Source organism: Lathyrus oleraceus, chromosome 4, assembly GCF_024323335.1.
Source record: "Lathyrus oleraceus cultivar Zhongwan6 chromosome 4, CAAS_Psat_ZW6_1.0, whole genome shotgun sequence".
Classification (NCBI taxonomy): domain Eukaryota; kingdom Viridiplantae; phylum Streptophyta; class Magnoliopsida; order Fabales; family Fabaceae; genus Lathyrus; species Lathyrus oleraceus.
In genome coordinates, this window is record NC_066582.1 from 405,950,761 (window position 1) to 405,977,430 (window position 26,670).

General features: G+C 36.2%; 1 protein-coding gene across 1 annotated transcript; it reads right to left on the reverse strand.

Annotated features, from left to right (window-relative positions):
* Nucleotides 1–16,281: 16,281 nt before the first annotated feature.
* On the reverse strand, nt 16,282–20,590 carry LOC127137732 (uncharacterized). The gene is made up of 2 exons (XM_051064160.1): nt 20,433–20,590; nt 16,282–16,927 (listed from the first exon to the last, which is right to left on the reverse strand). Exon 2 carries the CDS (start codon nt 16,912–16,914, stop codon nt 16,282–16,284), a length of 633 nt encoding a protein of 210 aa, XP_050920117.1. The 5' UTR covers nt 16,915–16,927; nt 20,433–20,590.
* Nucleotides 20,591–26,670: the final 6,080 nt, after the last annotated feature.

The following is a 26,670-nucleotide window of genomic DNA, read 5'->3' on the forward strand; positions in this document are numbered from 1 at the left end:
CTAGGCTCGAGTACAGCTCCCTGGTAGTGTGTCTTCCCTTGGTTTCTGGCTAGTCTTTCAGTCCCTTGAGGGGGAACTACATCGCCCTGATCCTTGTTCCAGACGAGGTATGTAGGCAGGTGGTCGTGCGAGACCACTCCGGGCAACCTTTTTCTTTTTTGTGTGTGTTTACTTGTTATCTGATTGGGTGTTTGGTTCGGATGCCGTCGTAAGTCCAGTGATTGGCGGTCGGGCTCCACGTTTGCCCTTTTGGGTGTGTTTTGGTTCGGATGCTGACGTAATTCCATCGAGTGGTTGTTGGGCTCCATGTTTGCCATCTGTTTGTGTGTTTTGTCTTGTTTGGCGTGCGTGAGCCGAACTACGGCAGCTCTGATTCTCGTTCCAGACGAGATACGTAGGCATAGGATGCGACGTCCTATCGAGCTCCCTTCCTTTTAACCCCACCTGCGTTCCCTGTGTGTGTGATGTTTTAGCAACCTTTTCTTTTCTTAGAACGTGGATCCCGTCGAGTACGAAGGACGTGAGGGGTGCTAATACCTTCCCCTTGCGTAACCGACTCCCTTACCCTTTCTCTTTGGTCGCGAGACCATTTCCTTTCCAGGTTTCTCTGAGCCTTTCCTTTCCCTATCTTGGGATAAATAACGCGCAGTGGCGGCTCTGTGTTGTGTTTTTGTTTCAGCCCGCCGGTTGTTTTTCGCGGATGCGACAAGTTTGAGTTTATTTTAAGCGGAAACAAGCATCTAAGCAGGGAGCTCTACTCCAGTACTCAGATGCTCGAAAAGGAAGAGACCTAAGCCCAATCACTCTTTTTTTCATCCAAAATTTTGTTATGAAAATGTGTGGCAAATTAGGTCAAAATTCATTAACGAAAGACGATTAATCAAACAGAGAGCTCTACAGCAGTGTCCAAATAATCGGGAAAGAGAAGGTCGATACCCAATCAATCTTTTTCTTCTATAAGAGAAATGACCTAATTCTAGTAATTACTGTATGTTAATATGGAAGACAAATGTTTGGACATTGAGCTCTACAGCAGTATCCTAACATTCGAAACAGAGAAAGTCTAAACTTAATCAGTTTCTTCCATTTTTATTGCGAAAAGATTTTTAAAACAGGGGGACGACTTGACGTTGGATCAAGTGTCAGAAGTTAACTTATGAAAATAATTTGGATGTGGCGGGGGTATATTTGACTTTGTAATCAATTTGGATTTCATTTAGGACAGAACACTCGACGTTGGATCGAGTGTTTGTTTTTGTTCTTTTCTAAAAAAGGGTTGATTTTAATCTTGGAATTAACAATCAACTAATACAATAAAAATAAATGAAAGCAGTAAAATTTATTACACATTTTCGGGAATGGGGGTACATTTTATCGAATGGGAATACAACACAATAACTGAATCATACAAGTTTTAAAAGACAATTGCAAAAATAAAAGAATCTCGTTGTAAGAAGGCCCAAGAGAAAGCCAAGGGACTCGATGTTAAAATCAGAAATTAAACTTAAAAGAAAATTAGCGTTTTGTTAACAATTAAAATCAGAAATTAAAAATTAAAAATTAACAACAATAATTAATTTATAATAATAAATAAAATTAACAATAATAATAATACATAATGATAATTAAAAATAATATAAATAAATAATGATAATAAGCAAAATAATAAATATTAACAAAATAATAACAATAAATAAACAAAAATAATAAATATTAACAATAATAATAATAATAAATAAATAATAAATTAGAAAACGAATAGATATTAATAATAATAAATAAGAAAAAACAATAAACATTAATAATAATAATAGTAATAATAATAACTGGAAAAGAAAAAAAAATAATAAATAAATAAATAATTAACGAACAATAATAATAATAATAATGATAGTGATCAATAACAAACTTTAAATATCAATATTTAATAAATAATCCAATAATATTAATAATACATTTAACAATAATATATAATGGTTAATTATAATAATGATAATAATAATAATAAGTTAATAATAATATTAAAGATGATAATAATAGAAATAGTAAATAATAATAATAATAATAATAACAATAATAATGGAAATAATAAAGAAAGAAAAAAAATCATAATAATAGTAATAATATTATAATACTCAAAATAACAACAATCAGTATAATATATAAAATAAAATAAGAATAAAATAAATAAATAAATAAATAAATGAGTGGGACGTTGGATATTAGAGAGTGAGAAAGATGATTTTTAAGACCACCAACCCCTGCCTGACACGTGGCAGGGGAGCATTTAATTAATTAATTAAAAAAAAAATCACTTCTCCTTCATCCTTGGAACACTCTTACAGTAACAACAACATATTTTCTTCATTTTCTTTTTATAAAACAACCATCTTTGCTTATTTCTTTCTTGAAAAACAAAACAAAATTTATATCTATTTCAAGCCCCACTCATCATGGTGAATAAAAAACAGCATGAAGATTCAACAAAAACAAAACTTGATTGCTTCTAAGACCTCTCTCTCTCACACTTGGTTTTAATGGGAACAACATGATTTTTAAAAAAAATTTCAAAGTAACAAACTCTCATATCAAAGCAAAAGCAAAAGTTTATGAAAGCAAAACAATGAAAAGGAAGAGAACGACTACCAAGTCAAAGCTCGTTTTCGCAAGTGGAGACGGAATGGCAAGTTTTTCGGTGATGTCGTAAAATGGCGATGACGTGTTTGAACCGTCGGTTTCACTATATTTCGTGGTGATGGAGTTGTGTGTTTAAACTGTGGATGATGGTGATAATGGAACTGTTTGGTTTATGAAGCTTGAAGATTTTGAGTGATGGTGTTGTTGTTGTTTTATGAAGCTTGAAGTTTTTAGAGTGATGATGTTTTTGTTTATGAAGTTTCTTTTTTTAGTTTTTTTTGAGTGATAAGGTGTGGTGAGGGAAGAGAAGATATGATGATAGTTATATGGCGTTAAAGGGTGAAGAGAAAGAAAAGAGGTTTAGGTTTTTATATATTTTTTAATTTTTTTGGAGTGAGAGTTGTGAGAGATGTGAGAGATGTGAGGTGTGAGTGAAAGAGATGATGATGAACATTGGTGTAGCAGAAGAAATTGATGTGAAGGAGGAAGAAAAGAAAAAGTGCACGTGAAGGAAAAGGAGAAAGATGGGGAAAGGTTATGAATAGTAGAGAAAGAGTGAGTTTTTTGAGGAAAGAAATTTAATATATTTTATGTTAGATATTTTTTTGTGTGTAAGTGTGGATGTGAAGAAAAGAGGAAAGAGAGAAAGGAAGAAAAAAGAATAGTGAGAGTGAGAGGAAAAAGAAGAAACGTGGAGAGAGAAAAGAAGGAAAGAGAGGAGAGAGAAAAAGAAGTATACGCGGAGAGAGAAAAGGAGAAAAGAGAGGAGAGAGAAAAAGAAGTATACACGGAGAGAGAAAAGAAGGAAAGAGAGGAGAGAGAAAAAATAAAAGAAAAAAAAGGAAAAGAAGTTATGAGAGAAAAAAAAAAGAAAAAAAAGAAAAAAAAGAAAAAAAGGAAAAATGAAAATAATACCAAGTAGCACTCCACCAATGGCTAAAGGAGTTTTTTTTTTTAATTTTTTAAAAAATGACTTTAAAATAAAAATAAATGATTTACTGGGTCGCTGGTAAAAAAATTAAATAATTTTGTTCTTACTATTTAAATAATAAATAATCAAATAAATACAAATATGAATAAAATAAAATTGACAAAATAGATAATTCTAAATAATTCCTCATATTATTTTGGCGAAAGATAAAGAATAATCGGATAAAAAAGGAATAAAAATTGGGCATAAAAAAAATAAAAAAAATAAAAAATAAAAAATAAAAAATAAAAAATAAAAAATAATAAAAAATAATAAAAAATAAAGTGACAGCATAAAAATGATCAGCGCAAAATAAACTTCTCGGAAACATACAGGTTTTGATCAAAATTTAAAGTAAAAATTGATCGATTAAAAGGCTCAGGCGGGCATAAAAAATGCGACTGAAAGGTAGTCGAATAAAATAAAATGAGCATGCCAGGTTGAACTACGCGACCCATAGATCAATAAAACTGACGTCTGAAAGCTCAATTTTCGGCCACTAATTCGACGTATATTTGGGAAATGATTAAATCGGTTTGTCTGTAGATCTGAAAAAATTATCTGGCTGATATTTTAAACATTATGCAAAACAAAATGCATGTTGTGACAAGTATAAAAATGCAAATTTCATGTAAATGAACTGAATTATTGTCTGAAAAATCGTGAACAGACAATCAGATGCAAATGAATCGCCCTTGGACCATTTACTTATGATTCTCCATCACAATTAAAACCTACAAAGATTCATACGATGTTAATACTCTTGATTTATCAATCTCTGAACCTCTGAAACAAGATGCAACTGCATGAATGATGCACTGAGATTTGAGAAATTAAATCTTTTGATTTCTTAATCAATAGATGACTGAATAAATGTCATCAAGACCAGATGAAATGCCAGAACTCCGGACTTTTTACCTGAACCCTGACGAATGCTTTAAATTGATGAAATACACGACAAAACGGATTGATTTATGCTATGCTGATGCAAATGAAAAACTCAGGGTGAAATTTATGGTATGACAGCTGCCCCTATTTAAACATCTTTAACTAGAGGATATGAAGAAATCTTCTTCAAATCGTCATGGTGAAAGATAGTTTAAATACCAAACAGACCCAAAATTTTCCTTTTTATGTAGAAAAATGATAAGCTCATGGTTATGACCGAATGCACTTGGATTTAAGAAATACTCTTGATTTCTTAATCAGCTGACGGTAATGCGAATAAATGCAATGAGATTTAAGAAATACTCTTGATTTCCTAATCGTTTGGTGGTATGCATGTAAATGAAGGTTAAGAAGTCCTCTTAACTCCTTAAAAATGAATGCGCATGAATTGAGAAATACTCTCGATTTCTCAACTATATGAATGAAAAATGTTATGTATGCTAAGAAGTGCTCTTGACTCCTTACAGCTGAATGAATTAAAAAATACTCTTGATCTCTTAATCATATGGTTGAATGAAAATGCAGATGAATTGAGAAATACTCTTGATTTCTTAGAATATATGCAAATGAATTAAGAAATACTCTTGATTCCTTAATCATGAATGTAAATGAATTGAGAAATGCTCTTGATTTCTCAGATGACATGCATATGAGTTAAGAAATACTCTTGATTTCTTAATCATGAATGTAAATGAAATATGTATGAGTTAAGAAATACTCTTGATTTCTTAATCATAAATGTAAATGAATATGTATGAGTTAAGAAATACTCTTGTTTTCTTAATCATGAATGTAAATGAAATATGTATGAGTTAAGAAATACTCTTGATTTCTTAATCATGATAATGCATATGAGTATGAGTTAAGAAATACTCTTGATTCCTTAATCATGAGTGTAAATGAATTAAGAAATTCTCTTGATTTCTCAGATGGCATGCAGATGAGTTAAGAAATACTCTTAATTTCTTAATCATGAATGTAAATGAATTGAGAAATTCTCTTGATTTCTCAAATGGCATGCAGATGAGTTAAGAAATACTCTTGATTTCTTAATCATGAATGTAAATGAATTGAGAAATGCTGTTGATTTCTCATATGGCATGTGGATGAGTTAAGAAATACTCTTAATTTCTTAATCATGAATGTAAATGTACTGGGAAATGCTCTTGATTTCTCAGATGATATGCAAATGACTAGGGATGAGAGAATCATGTTCAGTTGCTCTTGACTAAAATTAGATATCTGGGATGGATTTGTTATAAGGTAACATGCTCGACTGGTCTTCAGACGTTCTTCATTGAAGGCAGACACTCTTGGGGGAATAAATGATCATATTCGACTGCTTTTGGCTAAAGATGTCATATTCAGCAACTCTTGGCTGAAACTGATGCACTCAACGACTCTTGGTTGAAGCAAAAACTATAAAATAAAATAGTGTTCAACTGCTCTTGGCTGAAACTAATGCATTCAACTGCTCTTGGCTGAAACTAATGCATTCAACTACTCTTGGTTGAAGCGAATTGTTGGGAAATAAACAAAATGCTTCCTTTGGGGAATAACCGCATATTCAGCTGCTCTTCGCTGACAGAAGACTCTTTTGGGGAATGAGAAGATCCCAGAGACTTGCTGGGGAGTTCATGAAATTTTGCTGGAGAAAATACAATGTTGGAAAAACTCTGTGTGGAGATATCTACTGGGGAAACCAAGCAGAAAATCTGTTTACACCAAAGTTCCAACGGAAGAAAATCAATCACCTTGCTGGGGAAGAAACTCGTCTTAAGAATCATTACCAACAATGATTGTATTCTGAAATAACTATAGTGCTGGAGAAGATAATTGCTCTACTCTTGAGAACACCTCTTGCATCTTGGTTTGCTGAGGATTATATTGAACTTCCTTTAGAGGTTGCTGAATCCGGCTGAGGTTTATGCATGATCTGTTTTTGTACATGATATGCAAAATGAATATGAATGCATGAATATATTAGTTTATGCATTTTGTAGGTATCAAGCTCGGATTCCCCAACGCCTTGTCTTGAATAGCAGTGACACCATGAAATAATTTTTTTTGTTGCGAAAAACTCTGATTTCTGCTTTTTCGCCAAGCGGGCTTCAATGAGGACTTCTTGCTTCTGGAAGAAAATCCACTTCAAACTTGCTTTAGATTACAATGATCCAGGAAATGTCCCACGTCTTGTGAACCAGATGCGTTATTGTAAACCAACAAAAATTCCTTTTATACTTTCAAAATCAAAACAATTTAAAGTTTTCAAAAGCTTTGTCGTTTCCACTATTTTAATGTTTTTATCTTATCAAAAATAAAAAGCGACATTAAGCACAAAAACAGAAACAATTGGTAAAGCAATGTTCAACTGAACAATTTTATTTGATGAGAAGAATAACTCATACATGAGGTTCATGAAGATGTAAACCCCTCTAAGAGGAGATTACAGAGAAAGAAAGCAAGTAAATGGCAACAAAAAATTTAACTGATTTTCCAACGAAATACAACTTTGCTACTTTCCCCTATGTCCTCTAGTCCTCATTACTTTGCTTCTGGAGATGGTAATTGGACTGTTTTCTTCCGTCTGAGCTTCGTTGTAGTGTTGACTTATGTCGCTGCAGTATTATGCTTTTGGATATTCCCTAACTTTTGCGCGAACTGCTCCTTAAGAGTTTCAGTTCACCGGGAGATTTTACCCTTTTTTGCTTAAGTCGCCCTTTCGGGTTTTCGACTTACCGGGCTTAATTTTTTTGTTTATCCCTAATTTTTGCCTGAGCCGCCCTTTCGGGTTTTCAACTCACCGGGATGCTCATTTTTTTGCCTAAGTCGCCCTTTCGGGTTTTCAACTTAGCGAGCTTTTATTATCCATATCTTTTTCTTAGGCATAATACTTTCTGACTGCATCAGAATTGACAGGGTGTGTCAACTCTTCTCCGTCCATGTTCGTGAGAACTAAAGCTCCACCAGAGAAAGCTTTCTTCACCACAAATGGTCCTTCATAGTTTGGAATCCACTTGCCACGTGAATCCTTCTGGAGGGAGATTATCTTTTTCAAAACTAGTTCACCCACATTAAACTCTCGAGGTCGGACCTTCTTGTCAAACGCTCGCTTGAGTCTCCTCTGATATAACTGACCATGACACAACGCTGTCATCCTCTTTTCCTCGATTAGATTGAGCTGGTCAAATCTGGTTTGAATCCATTCAGCTTCTTCTAATTCTGTCTCCATCAAGACTCTCAATGAGGGGATCTCAACTTCTATCGGTAGCACAGCCTTCATGCCATAGACTAGTGAGAAAGGGGTTGCCCCTGTTGAAGTGCGAACAGCTGTTCGATATCCTTGCAAAGCAAAGGGTAGCATCTCGTGCCAATCTTTATAAGTTTTCACCATCTTCTGAATGATCTTCTTGATATTCTTGTTAGCTGCCTCCACAATTCCGTTCATCTTTGGCCTATAAGGTGACGAGTTATGATGTTCAATCTTGAAATTCTCGCACAACTCCTTCATCATCTTATTATTCAGATTTGATCCATTATCAGTGATAATCTTGCTAGGAGTTCCGTAGCGACAAATTATCTCTTTCTTGATAAACCGAGTGACGACTTGCTTTGTCACATTGGCATAAGAAGCTGCTTCTACCCACTTAGTGAAGTAGTCGATGGCAACCAGAATGAACCGATGTCCGTTTGCAGCTTTAGGCTCAATCATACCAATCATGTCTATTCCCCACTTTGAGAATGGCCATGGAGCTGATAAAACATTCACAGGAGTAGGTGGCACGTGCACCTTGTCAGCATAAATTTGGCACTTGTAGCATTTCCTGGCATAGTGGTAACAATCTGTTTCCATTGTTAACCAATAGTAACCAGCTCTAAGGATTTTCTTTGCCATTGCATGTCCGTTTGCATGAATGCCGAAAGAACCTTCGTGGATTTCTTTGATGAGTAGGTCGGCTTCGTGTCTATCCACGCATCTGAGCAGAACTAAATCAAAGTTTCTTTTGTATAGAACACCACCACTTAGGAAGAAATTGGTTGATAATTTCCTCAAGGTCTTTTTGTCTGTGATGGATACATCATTTGGATACTCATGCTTCTCAAGATATCGCTTGATGTCATAAAACCAAGGCTTTCCATCTATTTCTGCTTCAACTGCCAAGCAATGTGCTGGCTCGTCTAGACGTTGAATTGTAATAACAGGTGATTCGTTAGCCCACTTGACCTTAAACATAGATGACAAAGTAGCCAAGGCATCGGCTAGCTGATTCTCCTCTCTAGGAATATGATGGAAATTAATCTCATCAAAGTAGGGGATTAGCTTCATGACATGCTCTCGGTATGGGATCAAATTGGGGTGGCGGGTCTCCCAATCTCCTTTGATTTGATAGATGACAAGTGCTGAGTCCCCATACACTTCAAGAATCTTGATTCGTAGGTCAATAGCTGCTTCAATTCCCAAGATACATGCTTCATACTCCGCCATGTTATTGGTGCATTGGAAACATAACCTTGCCGTGAAGGGAAGATGAAAATCCTTTGGAGAAGTTATAACAGCCCCAATTCCGTTACCCAATGCATTTGAGGCACCATCAAACACGAGCGTCCACCGCGATCCTGGTTCGGGTCCTTCTTCCGGGCCTGAAATCTCATAGTCTCTTATGTACATGACGTCTTCATCTGGGAAGTCGAGTCTCATCGATTGATAGTCCTCCACTGGTTGGTGCGCAAGGTACTCTGATAACACACTACCCTTAATGGCCTTCTGAGTTACATACTGAATGTCATATTCTGATAACAACATTTGCCAGCGAGCGATTCTGCCAGTTAATCCAGGTTTCTCGAAGATGTACTTAATGGGATCCATCTTGGATATTAGCATTGTTGTATGACAAATCATATACTGTCTCAGACGACGAGCATCCCATGCTAATGCACAACAAGTCTTTTCTAGCATGGAGTACCTGATTTCACATTCTGTAAACTTCTTGCTCAGGTAGTAGATAGCATGCTCTTTTCTACCCGTCTCATCATGTTGCCCCAGTACACATCCCATGGATTCATCTAGTACTGTCAAATACATAATGAGAGGCCTTCCTGGAACTGGTGGCACTAAGATTGGTGGTTCTTCCAGATACTGTTTGATTTTATCGAATGCACTATGGCAATCATCGTTCCACCTAACAGCTTGATCTTTTCTTAACAACTTGAATATTGGCTCGCAAGTGGCTGTCAAATGCGAGATGAATCTGGAAATATAGTTCAATCTGCCCAAGAAACCACGAACTTGCTTCTCTGTCCGAGGTGCTGGCATCTCTTGAATAACTTTGACTTTGTCAGGATCAACTTCTATGCCTCTCTGGCTCACAATGAATCCTAGAAGCTTTCCAGATCTTACTCCAAAAGTGCATTTAGCAGGGTTTAAGCGTAATCTGTATTTCCTCAATCTTACAAACAACTTCTTCAGATGAATAACATGCTCCTCTTCTGTCTGAGACTTAGCAATCATGTCATCCACATAGACTTCAATCTCCTTGTGCATCATATCATGGAAAAGAGTCACCATGGCCCTTTGATAGGTTGCCCCAGCATTTTTCAGGCCGAAAGGCATTACCCTATAACAGAAAGTGCCCCATGGTGTAATGAAAGTTGTTTTCTCCATATCTTCGGGAGACATTTTAATCTGATTATATCCTGAGAATCCGTCCATGAAGGAGAATACAGAGAACTGAGCTGTGTTATCTACCAATACATCAATGTGAGGTAAAGGAAAATCATCTTTGGGACTAGCTCTATTCAGGTCTCTGTAGTCTACACACATTCGAACTTTCCCATCTTTCTTTGGAACTGGCACAATATTAGCAATCCACTGTGGATAAGTTGCAACAGCTAGAAAACCTGCATCAAACTGCTTCTTGACCTCTTCTCTGATCTTGACAGCCATGTCTGGTCGAGTTCTTCTCAACTTCTGCTTGATGGGCGGGCATTCCGGCTTCAACGGTAGCTTGTGCACAACTATGTCGGTGTCGAGTCCTGGCATATCCTGATATGACCAGGCAAACACATCCACATATTCATGTAGTAGCTTGACTAGTTCCTCCTTCACATTTTTTTTTAAAGCAGTTCCGACCTTGACTTCCTTTCTATCCTCCTCAGTCCCCGGATTGATCACATCCACTGGTTCCTGATGAGGCTGAATCATCTTTTCCTCTTGTTTCAAAAGTCTGGTCAACTCTTCTGGGAGTTCGCAGTCTTCCTTGCCATCCTCTTCAGCTTGGTTAATCGGGAGGTCGAAGTCATAGGGAATTATAGCATTGTCGTGTTCAATGGATCCAGTTATTAATGATCTGCATGGAAATGATTTTTCTTTTTAGAGGAAGATTTTGAAAAATGAAAGTGATGTGAAATAAAAAATGCCATTTTTTGTTGTTTATTTGTTTGTAAAAAAATAAATAAATTAAAAAGATGAAAGACAGGGATCTCAAAAAATGTGCTTTGTATTGATGATAAGGCTTAAATATTAACACAAAATGGGCCCTACAAAGCTATCCATATGCCTTGGGCATGGCATTGGATGTTTTAGAAAACAGTAAATTACTTTGAACAAGAAACTATATCCGGAACATCTGTTGCCTTCCAGTTAGTGAGAGCAGCATCCGGAGGTCCACAAAACACCATCTTGGACAAATCTAGATCTTCATCTTCAAGAGCATTCACTTGATCATCACTTCGGAAACCAGCTTTGGAGAATATTTCCTGGATGCTAGGAACCTTCCCCTGATGTATATTCTGATCTTTGAAAAGTTCAATAGACGGCTGATATCCTAATCCACACTTGTCTTTCTTCTCTGGTAGTTCAATCACTGTGCCCCAACGTCCAGGGCAACCAACTTCAATTGCAGCTTTCACACTCTTCCACGAGGTCATGACCCCCTTGGGTTCTTCAATAAGTTTCGGCTTAGTCTGGACCACATTGACCACTTCAATGGCTTGGAGAGGAGTTTCAACAATGTCTTCACCTACTTCAATGTATCTGAAAGAAGTCAAATGGCTGACGAAAATATCTTCCTCTCCGGATACTGATACCAGCTTACCAGAAGTAACAAACTTCAGCTTCTGGTGAAGTGTCGAGGTGACAGCTCCAGCAGCATGGATCCAAGGTCTACCTAATAGACAGCTATAGGCAGGCATAATATCCATTACCTGAAAGGTAACACGGAAAGTTTGAGGGCCAATCAGGATTGGGACGTCAATCTCCCCAATAACTGTTCGCTTAGACCCATCAAAAGCTTTAACTATCAAAGCACTGGGTCTCATCTGCACCCCTTCAATATTCAATTGTGCCAGGGTAGTCTTAGGTAACACGTTCAAGGATGAACCTGTATCCACCAGTACTCGAGCCAAAGAAACATCTGTACACTGAATGGAGATATGAAGCGCCATATTATGTTCTCGCCCATTAGGGGGTAAATCATCATCAGTGAACATCAAACAACTACTAGCATTGAGATTAGCAACCACATTATCAAACTGAATAACACTGATGTCTTCTACCACATAAGCTTCATTCAAGAACTTCAATAGAGCAGTCCTATGAGCCTCAGAACTCATAAGTAGAGAAAGAATGGAGATTTTTGAAGGAGTCTGGTTGAGCTGATCTACGACCTTGTAATCACTCTTCTTGATAATCTTCAAGAATTCTCTATCCTTTTCAGTAGTCACTGCTTTCTTAGATGAGCCTTCTCCTTCTTCTGGAGGATTTACCTCTTTCCCCTTTGTTGGTTCAACTGTTGGTGCACTTTCTTTGTTTGGGATCACTTCAGGAGCGAAAACCCTTCCACTTCGAGTCACACCACTAGCTCCAGCGATGTTAGTCACGTCTGGCTCTTTCAAGATTACTGGTTTGTTACCCACATAAACTACAGGCTCATAGTTCCAAGGCACGGCTTTGGTACTGTCAAATGAGAATGGAGCGGGAACATGGATAACCATGGGCTCAATCTTCTTCATTGGCTCTAGGTCAACATTTCTCTGATAAGGGACCACAAAAGGCTTGGGAAGCCTCTCTTGATCAAACACAGGCACAATCACAACAACGTCCTCATCAATCTTTGCTCTAGTGAACTGAATAACCCGCTGATCCATCAAACGTTGAAGATAAATTTTGAATTCACCACACTGATCGGGGTTGGACGAACATACCACACAATTATCATGTACTCCATTCATCAATTCTGCTTCCATCAATCTAGCATGGACCACTGTTAAAAGAGTCTTCAACTTGAACACATCCTTTATCAATCCATCATCAGTTGAACTTTCTATAGCATTGACACCTGAACTATCATGTTTAGGCAAAGGATTGTTCCCCACATTTGGAACATCAGCAAAAGACAATATTTTCTGATCTATCAACTCTTGGACCCGAAGCTTGAACACCTTGCAATTCTCTGTTGTATGACCCTCTGAATTAGCATGAAAGGCACATCTAGCATTCTCATCATACCAAGGCTTATGCGGCTTCGACATTGGAGGTAATGCCCTTGGCACGACAGTCCCATTCTGAATCAGATACGGTAGCAATTGAGTGTAAGTCATTGGGATAGGAGTGGTATTCACATTATTGTACTGTTGATATGGCCTCTGTTGATTTGGTCGTTGCTGCTGAACTGGACGTGGTTGATTATTCTGTTGATGTTGAGGTGGAGGAGCCTGGAATTGAGGTTGTGGAGCTTGATATTGAGGAACTGGAACTTGATAGTGAGGTACCAGAGCTGGAATAGGAACAGGAGAAATTGGACGGTAAGGCATGGTTGGATATTGAGCAGCCGCTACGTAAGGGTACTGATAATAAGTCACAGAAGCAGGAGCTTTGTATGGTGGTCGCCCCCTCTGAGAAGAAATGGCACTAGTCTCACCCTCCTTCCTCTTGAATCCGTTGAAAGGTTTCTTCAAGATTGGTTGACTGCTGGAACCTCCCTGGATTTTACCACTCTTCAGTCCTTCTTCTACTCTTTCTCCCACGATCACTATGTCAGAAAATCCTGTGGATACACTACTGATCAATCTTTCATAATATTGGCCCTGCAAGGTTCCCATGAAAATGTCAATTAATTCACGATCAACCAGCGGCGGGTGCACCCTTGCAGCCAATTCTCTCCAGCGTTGTGCGTATTCTTTAAAAGATTCATTGTCTTTCTGGGCCATACTCTGAAGCTGAGTACGGTTTGGTGCCATGTCAGTATTATATTTGTATTGCTTTGCGAATGCTTCAGCCAACTCATCCCAAGTGTGGATGTTGCTACATTCCAACTGCATGTACCAGTCCAAAGATGCCCCAGTTAGACTGTCTTGAAAGCAATGGATCATGAGCTTATCATCTCTGGCATAGGCAGCCATTTTTCTGCAATACATTTTCAAATGTATGTTAGGACATGTGAGTCCTTTGTATTTTTCAAATTCAGGCGCTTTGAATTTTGGAGGAATCGCAACGTCTGGGACTAGACACATCTCCAAGGCACTTAAACGGGTTGAGTTATGTCCTTCAAAGATTCTTAGCTTTTCGGCCAGAGCACGACACATCAAGATAGTCTCAGAATCTTGGGCAGCAGTAGGCATGACCACTGGAGAAGCTCCATTGTAATTCTGCATTTCAAACTCGTCCTGGAGCTCTTCATCAGTGCGGGGCATGACTACTTGATTGACTATCGGAGGTCCTTGTGCAGCGACTCCATCAGCTACTCCAGAAGTATGCGCAGGTGGAGGAACATGAGTTCTTTCAGACGGTGGAACAAAACATGGAGGAAGACCGTAGACAACGGGATTTGGAATAGGAACTGAAGGTCCTGACTGAAGAGCAACCCCTTGAACCAGAGCATCGTTCCTTGCAGCAGCGGTAACACGAGCCTCTTCTTCCCTTCTAGCCAGAGCTTGTATAGCCTCAAAGATCTGCTCGATCTTGCTTTTGACAGAGTCCATCTCCTCTCTGAAGGCAACTTGTTCTTCTCTAACTACATCCATGATTCTTCTTGTGTTAGAGCGAGTAGCGTATGTACGTTGAGGAATCAGCTTGAACTACTGGATACGAGGAAAAATGGAATGAGTTTTTGTTTTGAGAAATGAAATGCATGATGCATATGTTAATGCACGTGGATTTAAAAATGTCTTTTATGCTTATGTTCAATTTTATTTTCAGGGAACCGTGTTAGATTCCTTGTAACTTAGCAAGCATTCAAAGAGATCACGGGGAATAAAACAAGAATGGAACCAAACTTTTTTGTACAAAAGAAACTCAAAATCCTTCATTCATTCAATTTAAAATAGAGTACAAGGATTGAGTACAAAATATTCTTTCAAACATAAAGGAAAGTACAAAAAAAAAGGTCAAACTACAGGCTTCTGTTTGTTGAGATCTTCTAACTCTCCTTTGAACCTTTTTATCATGTCTTCACAAAGATAAATAAATTCAGTCACTGAACGAGGGATATTGTCATTGTCTATGTCTTCCAAAGCACATCTTAGCATCAAAGGCACATTCGTAGCCATGCCATTACAGAAGTCTATCAAACTGGCAAACTTGTCTCGATACTCATTTCTTTGTTCATGTAAAAACTGGATGGTTTCCTCGAAGGCTGCCAAACTAGCATTCACATTTGCCCTTGCGTTCATCCAATCTTCACCTTCTTGTAGCAAAGAGTCATGTCGGCCTTTCCAGTATCGTTCCCACTCATTAGCATTTTCAGCCTCCTGGCACTTTCCATTCCACATTTCAGGTGTAACCTGAGTAGCAGCCATATCACTCTCTTTACTGCGGCGTTCTCGTTCTTCCCTTTCTTTTGATTCACGGAGTGAAACACTGAGGTTGGCTATCTCAGCCTCAAGTGTCTCTCTTATCTCCTTCTTTTGTTTTGTGGCGAGCTTCCACCATTTCTCTTTCTCACGACAATCCCTCTCAGCCTCTTTCAGTTGGCTTTTGACGGTATTCAAACAGCTCTCAGCCTGATCTAACCCCTGTTTGACTCTTTTTCTCTTATATTCCTCCTTATCAGTCCTTTCCACATTTGCTTGAAGTTGTGTTTTCTTCCGCCCAAGCTCCCACTTATGATTATCCCTTTCTTCAGTAATCCGGAGAAGGTTCAACCGTAGCTCTTCATTCTCTTTTTCCAAACTTTGGATGACAACTTTGAGCTCTTTAGCTTCCTCCATAGTGACGTGAGTAGGTTCTGGAGGATTTATATGCATTGGAGGCTCATAAGGGTATGGTAGTTTGTCTTGAGAAGCTCTGGCTTGGACCCAACTTGTATATGGCCCTCTAGCTATACAATTCTTCTTTCCACGCTCCCTTTTTCCTTCTCTACGAACTTTAGTCCAGGCACGACCTATCCTCTTCACCAGATCAACGTCCTTCACTCCTTCTCCCAGCAAGAAACCTTCTAACAACTTGTCTTCTGGTTTGTCATTCATAGGAAACCCAAGTTGCCGCATAGCAAGCTCAGGATTGTAATTGATGCAACCTCGAGTTCCTATGAGTGGCACATTATGGAAGTTGCCACATTTGACGATTATGTCCACATCATCATAAACACGAGAGTACCAGGCGATGTCATTGGCAGTGAGAGACATGATTTTTTGAGACCACTTGAGGTTATCCTTGTTCTGAATAAAAGGCCCTTCGCTTGGTAAGTGAGATAAGAACCATTTATACAGTAAAGGAGCGCAACACTGGATCATCCCCCCTTCTTCTCATTTCTCCAATGGATAGAGTGATAAACATCTGCAAGCAAGGTGGGAATGGGATTCTTGAGCAAAAAAATGCGTATAGCAGTCATGTCCACGAAGTCATCAATGTTCGGGAACAAGACAATCCCATAGAGTATCAAGGCTAACACAGCATTGAAAGCGACCCAATCTTCTTTACTTTTGAAATCTGAAGCTTTTCCCACTAAGAACTTCAAAGTGAAACCTGAAGTGCCTCCTTTTGGTCCAAGATTAGCTTTCACTTCCGCTTTATCTAGACGTATAACTGAACCTATTTGTTGATGTGTAGGAAGTTCCCCTAGACCGGTGTAAGGGATTTCATCCTTGATACCAATGTTTGCTATATGTGAGAACTCTTCAAGTGTTGGCGCCAACTGGAAGTCCTGGAATGTGAAACACCGCAAGGGAGGATCATAGAATTGTGCCAAAGTGAAAATGGCCCAAGCATCCACCTCGGTGTTCATGATAGTCAACAGGTCACCATACTCAACACAAAAGTTGTTCCTTCTGATTTTTTTCACATCTGAGATCAACCCCTTAATCAATCCTAGCTTTGGATTTCTGAACTTGAATGAATAAGTACTTTTTTGATTGCTACCCATGTCTTCTGAATGCCTGAAATCAAACGAGTCTTTAGGTCCCTTGAAAATATGCACATGTCATATGTGTTATGATTATGAAATGTTTTATGTTTATGTATGTACAATTGGGTAGGTGATCATTGGAACATTCTGATTAATTACTTCATGGAGGAAAGGTTCCAGGAATAGGAAAACCAAACAGGTAGGCTCTAGGGTTTAAAAGGTTCCTAGAGTCATGGACCCAATTCAAGAATATTATCGTCAGAACGACTAATCGTAAGACAATAATATCTTAAAAAGGATCTATTCCAGGTTAGGTCTTTGTATTAACCCAACGAGTCCTAAGTCTCGTAGGTTAATACTACACAACCATCGACTCCATGGTTCTAGACACGGTTCCCAGAGTCATGGATCACACCTGATAATATTATCGTCAGAACGATTACTCGTAAGACAACAATATCCTCAAAAATGATCTATTCTGAGTGAGGTCTTTGTATTAACCCAACGAGTCCTAAGTCTCATAGGTTAAAACTACACAACCATCGGTCCTAAAAGCCATAGGTTCAGGGTTCTACAAAAGGTCCTCATAATCATAGATCGAGGTTGAAAGTATCACCGCCAAAACGACTAATCGTAAGACAATAACACTTTCAAGGGATCTCATCTGAGTGGGGTTCTCGCATCAACCTAACGAGTCCGATGTCTCGCAGGTCAATACTACACAACCACCATCCTAACTTAAGTTTTTCTCATAGCTCGGGTATAAAGCTTTTCCTCACACAAATGCCAATACTCCAGAAAGTTCCAATGATACCATATATCAATAATACAGTAATTGCAAATACAGATAATAAAGGCATATATAGATAAAATAAATAAGAAGCAAGCAAACAGATAAAAGCAAACTCAAACACAAAACAAACTAAATTAGGGTTGACTCGCTTAGGAGAACTTTATTCCCCAGCAGAGTCGCCAGCTGTCGCGGCACAAAAAATACCCAAGCGTAGGGAACGCTCGAAATATAAATAAAACAGAGTCGCCACCGAACTTTATTTATTCCCAAAGAGGGAAAGGGGAAATATCGATAAAACCCACAAAAAATAAAAAAGGAATGGTCGTCGCAACCAAATCGGGTTCGGGAGTCGGTTATGCAAGGGGAAGGTATTAGCACCCCTCACATCCATCGTACTCGATGGGACCCATTTAGTTAGTTTCGTGTTAGAGTGTTAGCGTGATATCGTTTGCGATCTTCTACTTATCGGGTGAGGAAAGAGAAAGAAAGGAAGGAAAGACTTAGGGTTTTTAATGTTAATGTGCCTGACAAGATTTCGCAATCCTGCTCCTACGTATCTCCAGGTGCTATGAAGAACTCAAGGCATACGTAGTTCTACCCAAAGAGAACTACTAGATGGATTGCTTTTAAAGAGAGTGATGCTTGGATCACATTTGAGCGATTAAACCTTTACTTGCTGCTCACTCTTGGAGGCTGAAGTCTTTGTTTGTTTCACATCAAAATAGATGTTGCATACTCTTTTCAGAAAATGTTTTTGGGGTCGCACGAGGGCGGAAAATAAGTTTGATGAGTTTGAGTTTATTTTAAGCGGAGACAAGCATCTAAGCAGGGAGCTCTACTGCAGTACTCAGATGCTCGAAAAGGAAGAGACCTAAGCCCAATCACTCTTTTTTTCATCCAAAATTTTGTTATGAAAATGTGTGGCAAATTAGGTCAAAATTCATTAACGAAAGACGATTAATCAAACAGAGAGCTCTACAGCAGTGTCCAAATAATCGGGAAAGAGAAGGTCGATACCCAATCAATCTTTTTCTTCTATAAGAGAAATGACCTAATTCTAGTAATTACTGTATGTTAATATGGAAGACAAATGTTTGGACATTGAGCTCTACAGCAGTATCCTAACATTCGAAACAGAGAAAGTCTAAACTTAATCAGTTTCTTCCATTTTTATTGCGAAAAGATTTTTAAAACAGGGGGACGACTTGACGTTGGATCAAGTGTCAGAAGTTAACTTATGAAAATAATTTGGATGTGGCGGGGGTATATTTGACTTTGTAATCAATTTGGATTTCATTTAGGACAGAACACTCGACGTTGGATCGAGTGTTTGTTTTTGTTCTTTTCTAAAAAAGGGTTGATTTTAATCTTGGAATTAACAATCAACTAATACAATAAAAATAAACGAAAGCAGTAAAATTTATTACACATTTTCGGGAATGGGGGTACATTTTATCGAATGGGAATACAACACAATAACTGAATCATACAAGTTTTAAAAGACAGTTGCAAAAATAAAAGAATCTCGTTGTAAGAAGGCCCAAGAGAAAGCCAAGGGACTCGATGTTAAAATCAGAAATTAAACTTAAAAGAAAATTAGCGTTTTGTTAACAATTAAAATCAGAAATTAAAAATTAAAAATTAACAACAATAATTAATTTATAATAATAAATAACATTAACAATAATAATAATACATAATGATAATTAAAAATAATATAAATAAATAATGATAATAAGCAAAAATAATAAATATTAACAAAATAATAACAATAAATAAACAAAAATAATAAATATTAACAATAATTATAATAAATAAATAATAAATTAGAAAACAAATAGATATTAATAATAACAAATAAGAAAAAACAATAAACATTATTAATAATAATAGTAATAATAATAACTGGAAAAGAAAAAAAAATAATAAATAAATAAATAATTAACGAACAATAATAATAATAATAATGACAGTGATCAATAACAAACTTTAAATATCAATATTTAATAAATAATCCAATAATATTAATAATACATTTAACAATACTAAATAACAATAATATATAATGGTTAATTATAATAATGATAATAATAATAGTAATAAGTTAATAATAATATTAAAGATGATAATAATAGAAATAGTAAATAATAATAATAATAATAATAATAAAACAATAATGGAAATAATAAAGAAAGAAAAAAAATCATAATAATAGTAATAATATTATAATACTCAAAATAACAACAATCAGTATAATATATAAAATAAAATAAGAATAAAATAAATAAATAAATAAATAAATGAGTGGGACGTTGGATATTAGAGAGTGAGAAAAATGATTTTTAAGACCACCAACCCCTGCCTGACACGTGGCAGGGGAGCATTTAATTAATTAATTATAAAAAAAATCACTTCTCCTTCATCCTTGGAACACTCTTACAGTAACAACAACATATTTTCTTCATTTTCTTTTTATAAAACAACCATCTTTGCTCTTTTCTTTCTTGAAAAACAAAACAAAATTTATATCTATTTCAAGCCCCACTCATCATGGTGAATAAAAAACAGCATGAAGATTCAACAAAAACAAAACTTGATTGCTTCTAAGACCTCTCTCTCTCACACTTGGTTTTAATGGGAACAACATGATTTTTAAAAAAAAATTCAAAGTAACAAACTCTCATATCAAAGCAAAAGCAAAAGTTTATGAAAGCAAAACAATGAAAAGGAAGAGAACGACTACCAAGTCAAAGCTCGTTTTCGCAAGTGGAGACGGAATGGCAAGTTTTTCGGCGATGTCGTAAAATGGCGATGACGTGTTTGAACCGTCGGTTTCACTATATTTCGTGGTGATGGAGTTGTGTGTTTAAACTGTGGATGATGGTGATAATGGAACTGTTTGGTTTATGAAGCTTGAAGATTTTGAGTGATGGTGTTGTTGTTGTTTTATGAAGCTTGAAGTTTTTAGAGTGATGATGTTTTTGTTTATGAAGTTTCTTTTTTTAGTTTTTTTTGAGTGATAAGGTGTGGTGAGGGAAGAGAAGATATGATGATAGTTATATGGCGTTAAAGGGTGAAGAGAAAGAAAAGAGGTTTAAGTTTATATATTTTTTAATTTTTTTGGAGTGAGAGTTGTGAGAGATGTGAGAGATGTGAGGTGTGAGTGAAAGAGATGATGATGAACATTGGTGTAGCAGAAGAAATTGATGTGAAGGAGGAAGAAAAGAAAAAGTGCACGTGAGGGAAAAGGAGAAAGATGGGGAAAGGTTATGAATAGTAGAGAAAGAGTGAGTTTTTTGAGGAAAGAAATTTAATATATTTTATGTTAGATATTTTTTGTGTGTAAGTGTGGATGTGAAGAAAAGAGGAAAGAGAGAAAGGAAGAAAAAGAATAGTGAGAGTGAGAGGAAAAAGAAGAAACGTGGAGAGAGAAAAGAAGGAAAGAGAGGAGAGAGAAAAAGAAGTATACGCGGAGAGAGAAAAGGAGGAAAGAGAGGAGAGAGAAAAAGAAGTATACGCAGAGAGAGAAAGAAGGAAGAGAGGAGAGAGAAAAAATAAAAGAAAAAAAAGGAAAAGAAGTTATGAGAGAAAAAAAAAGGAAAAAAAAAAGAAAAAAAAGAAAAAAAGGAAAAATGAAAATAATACCAAGTAGCACTCCACCAATGGCTAAAGGAGTTTTTTTTTTTTTTAATTTTTTAAAAAATGACTTTAAAATAAAAATAAATGATTTACTGGGTCGCTGGTAAAAAAATTAAATAATTTTGTTCTTACTATTTAAATAATAAATAAATACAAATATGAATAAAATAAAATTGACAACATAGATAATTCTAAATAATTCCTCATATTATTTTAGCGAAAGATAAAGAATAATCGGATAAAAAAGGAATAAAAATTGGGCATAAAAAAAATCAAAAAAATAAAAAATAAAAAATAAAAATTAAAAAATAAAAATAAAAAATAAAAATAAAAAATAAAAATAAAAAATAAAGTGACAACATAAAAATGATCAGCGCAAAATAAACTTCTCGGAAACATACAGGTTTTGATCAAAATTTAAAATAAAAATTGATCGATTAAAAGGCTCAGGCGGGCATAAAAAATGCGACTGAAAGGTAGTCGAATAAAATAAAATGAGCATGCCAGGTTGAACTACGCGACCCATAGATCAATAAAACTGACGTCTGAAAGCTCAATTTTCGGCCACTAATTCGACGTATATTTGGGAAATGATTCAATCAGTTTGTCTGTAGATCTGAAAAAATTATCTGGCTGATATTTTAAACATTATGCAAAACAAAATGCATGTTGTGACAAGTATAAAAATGCAAATTTCATGTAAATGAACTGAATTATTGACTGAATAATCGTGAACAGACAATCAGATGCAAATGAATCGCCCTTGGACCATTTACTTATGATTCTCCATCACAATTAAAAGCTACAAAGATTCATACGATGTTAATACTCTTGATTTATCAATCTCTGAACCTCTGAAACAAGATGCAACTGCATGAATGATGCACTGAGATTTGAGAAATTAAATCTTTTGATTTCTTAATCAATAGATGACTGAATAAATGTCATCAAGACCAGATGAAATGCCAGAACTCCGGACTTTTTACCTGAACCCTGACGAATGCTTTAAATTGATGAAATACACGACAAAACGGATTGATTTATGCTATGCTGATGCAAATGAAAAACTCAGGGTGAAATTTAGGGTATGACAGCTGCCCCTATTTAAACATCTTTAACTAGAGGATATGAAGAAATCTTCTTCAAATCGTCATGGTGAAAGATAGTTTAAATACCAAATAGACCCAAATTTTTCCTTTTTATGTAGAAGAATGATAAGCTCATGGTTATGACCGAATGCACTTGGATTTAAGAAATACTCTTGATTTCTTAATCAGCTGACGGTAATGCGAATAAATGCAATGAGATTTAAGAAATACTCTTGATTTCCTAATCGTTTGGTGGTATGCATGTAAATGAAGGTTAAGAAGTCCTCTTAACTCCTTAAAAATGAATGCGCATGAATTGAGAAATACTCTCGATTTCTCAATTATATGAATGAAAAATGTTATGTATGCTAAGAAGTGCTCTTGACTCCTTACAGCTGAATGAATTAAAAAATACTCTTGATCTCTTAATCATATGGTTGAATGAAAATGCAGATGAATTGAGAAATACTCTTGATTTCTTAGAATATATGCAAATGAATTAAGAAATACTCTTGATTCCTTAATCATGAATGTAAATGAATTGAGAAATGCTCTTGATTTCTCAGATGACATGCATATGAGTTAAGAAATACTCTTGATTTCTTAATCATGAATGTAAATGAAATATGTATGAGTTAAGAAATACTCTTGATTTCTTAATCATGAATGTAAATGAATATGTATGAGTTAAGAAATACTCTTGTTTTCTTAATCATGAATGTAAATGAAATATGTATGAGTTAAGAAATACTCTTGATTTCTTAATCATGATAATGCATATGAGTATGAGTTAAGAAATACTCTTGATTCCTTAATCATGAGTGTAAATGAATTGAGAAATTCTCTTGATTTCTCAGATGGCATGCAGATGAGTTAAGAAATACTCTTAATTTCTTAATCATGAATGTAAATGAATTGAGAAATTCTCTTGATTTCTCAAATGGCATGCAGATGAGTTAAGAAATACTCTTGATTTCTTAATCATGAATGTAAATGAATTGAGAAATGCTGTTGATTTCTCATATGGCATGTGGATGAGTTAAGAAATACTCTTAATTTCTTAATCATGAATGTAAATGTACTGGGAAATGCTCTTGATTTCTCAGATGATATGCAAATGACTAGGGATGAGAGAATCATGTTCAGTTGCTCTTGACTAAAATTAGATATCTGGGATGGATTTGTTATAAGGTAACATGCTCGACTGGTCTTCAGACGTTCTTCATTGAAGGCAGACACTCTTGGGGGAATAAATGATCATATTCGACTGCTTTTGGCTAAAGATGTCATATTCAACAACTCTTGGCTGAAACTGATGCACTCAACGACTCTTGGTTGAAGCAAAAACTATAAAATAAAATAGTGTTCAACTGCTCTTGGCTGAAACTAATGCATTCAACTGCTCTTGGCTGAAACTAATGCATTCAACTACTCTTGGTTGAAGCGAATTGTTGGGAAATAAACAAAATGCTTCCTTTGGGGAATAACCGCATATTCAGCTGCTCTTCGCTGACAGAAGACTCTTTTGGGGAATGAGAAGATCCCAGAGACTTGCTGGGGAGTTCATGAAATTTTGCTGGAGAAAATACAATGTTGGAAAAACTCTGTGTGGAGATATCTACTGGGGAAACCAAGCAGAAAATCTGTTTACACCAAAGTTCCAACGGAAGAAAATCAATCACCTTGCTGGGGAAGAAACTCGTCTTAAGAATCATTACCAACAATGACTGTATTCTGAAAATACTATAGTGCTGGAGAAGATAATTGCTCTACTCTTGAGAACACCTCTTGCATCTTGGTTTGCTGAGGATTATATTGAACTTCCTTTAGAGGTTGCTGAATCCGGCTGAGGTTTATGCATGATCTGTTTTTGTACATGATATGCAAAATGAATATGAATGCATGAATATATTAGTTTATGCATTTTGTAGGTATCAAGCTCGGATTCCCCAACGCCTTGTCTTGAATAGCAGTGACACCATGTGTCATACCCCAAAAATTACCCATCATTTTTCCTAAAAAAAAAAAAAAAAAAAAAAAAAAAACGAAAAAAAAACGAAAAAAAAAACGAAAAAAAAAAAAAGAATTTTTTTTTTAAATTAATTAATTAATTAATTAATTAAATAATTAAAATAAATAAATAAATAAAATATAACAATTTATTTTGGACTTGGGTCTCCCTCATTCCAAGCCCATTACCCACGAAATTAGTCTATAAATACTGAAGTTTCAGTAGGGGAGTGGACTTGAAGTTTACACTGGGAGATTTACTGGAGAAAGAAGGAAGAGAAGCAAAACACTCTGAGGTTTCCTTGGAACAAAACCTTGAGGAAAAAGAAAGAGAGAGAACAGAGAAGGACGGATAGAAACTTTGGCATAGGAACCCTGCCTACCCGGAGAATTCAGAGTAAAGAAACCCTGAAGGCAGCCCATCTGCACCGAAGCCATCGCCGTCCAATTCCCGCTGCCTAACTTATTCCGATACTACAAGTGGTCAATCCCTTCAACCTTGAATTGGCAAACAGGTTTTGCGTATCTCTATTGTTTATACTTTCAATTGGCCATATCTACATATATAAATGCATCATGATTAAATGTTGATATATAATTTGCTTTCGTATGGGAATTTAAATATGCCTGAATACCCTGAATGTTTGACTATGTTATTCCTGTGATAAAATGCCATAAAATTCAAAGTTCCTAACATGGGGCTGTTTTCAAAATTCAAAATCCGTGGCCTTCGCTAGGCGAGGCAGAGGCGAACGAGACAGTACCTGATTCTTCTAGTCTGTTTTTTGTTTTTATCATAGCCATGCATTATTCATCCTATCCTATTTATTGTTGTGATATTTCTCCGGTGTAATCTTCGATTGCACCCTGATTTGGTGTTCTGACATGTTTCTTTTTTTGAGTTTCGTAAAGGTTCACATATCCCAGGAAAAGGTTATTGGCTAGGTATTCCACTTTATTTGTGGGATACCCTTGTGGAGTTTCACCCTAAATTAATTTTTTAATGTATTAATTTCTAATGTATTAATTTTTTTAAACTATTATTTTTAATAATTTTAATGTGGAGTTTCATCCTAATTATATAATTAATTGTAAAACTTTGCCTTTGAATAAGTGATCTTGGACTTCTCTTTGTTGCCTTACGATTACGATATTACGGTCATGTCCCGCGAACGTGGGGATACCCTTAGCAAAGACCCTTCGGTTAAATCATCATAAAATAAATTATAGTCCCTCGGATGTTGCCTTCGAATATACAACTTTGTCCCTCGATGACCCTCCGATGTTGCCTACGGTTAAATGATGATAGTCCCTTCGAATGCTAAGGTATCCTCATAACTGTTGCCTTCAATGACCAATCGATGACCCTACGATGACCCTTTTACATCCAAAGGATAAAACTACTTATTTCTCAATAATAAGGACAGTTTTACCCTCAGGAAATGCCCGTAAAGACCTTGGGTCGGTATAACTCTTAATTGCTGGCTCACAACTTAAAACATTTTTTTTGCACCTCACACCTTTCAAAATGCCTTTAGAAAATCACCACTTGGTATACATTCATACTAGAATCATTACCGAGTTATATTTTTCTAAACAATTTTCAAAACTAAAACGGGATAACCACTTTGTATACATTCATACAAGAATCATTACAAAGTTAAATTCTCTTTTCAAAACAATTTTCCAAACAATTCACAAACACTTTTTTAGACAAAAATAATATAAGTGATCGAGCAATTAAGAGCCCATGGATAACCATGGATACAAAGGGTGCTAACACCTTCCCTTTGTATAATGTACCTCCCGAACCCAAAATCTAAATTAAGGTCTTTCCTGTTCTTTTCCACCTTTCCTTATTGGATAAAAGAAAAGTCGGTGGCGACTCTTGCTAACCGCGACATTGCGATTAAAACCACAAAAAGTCCAGTTCACCGTATGACAGAACTGGCGACTCTGCTGGGGACCCTAAATATTTAAAAAGAGAGGTTACCTTAAAAACAAGATCACTTATTCAATTTGTCTGATTTATTTTTAAGGGATTGCTTGGGTATGTTATGCTTGAGTGAAAGATCCTACACCCGGATCTAGTGTATCTTAGGTAAGTAGCAAGAGATCATCGCGACTGTCCGGCGTATACTGGAATGGTCAAAATGATGGCTACGGTTAATGTGGCACTTTGGATGTCCTGATGTTCCTCATGTTAGTTGAGGAAATATTTGGCATTCGCGTGGTGTCATAAAA

Bases quoted from the DNA above. Each gene is read 5' to 3' on its own strand.
- LOC127137732 (XM_051064160.1), bottom strand. From the start codon at position 16,914: ATGGGTAGCAATCAAAAAAGTACTTATTCATTCAAGTTCAGAAATCCA.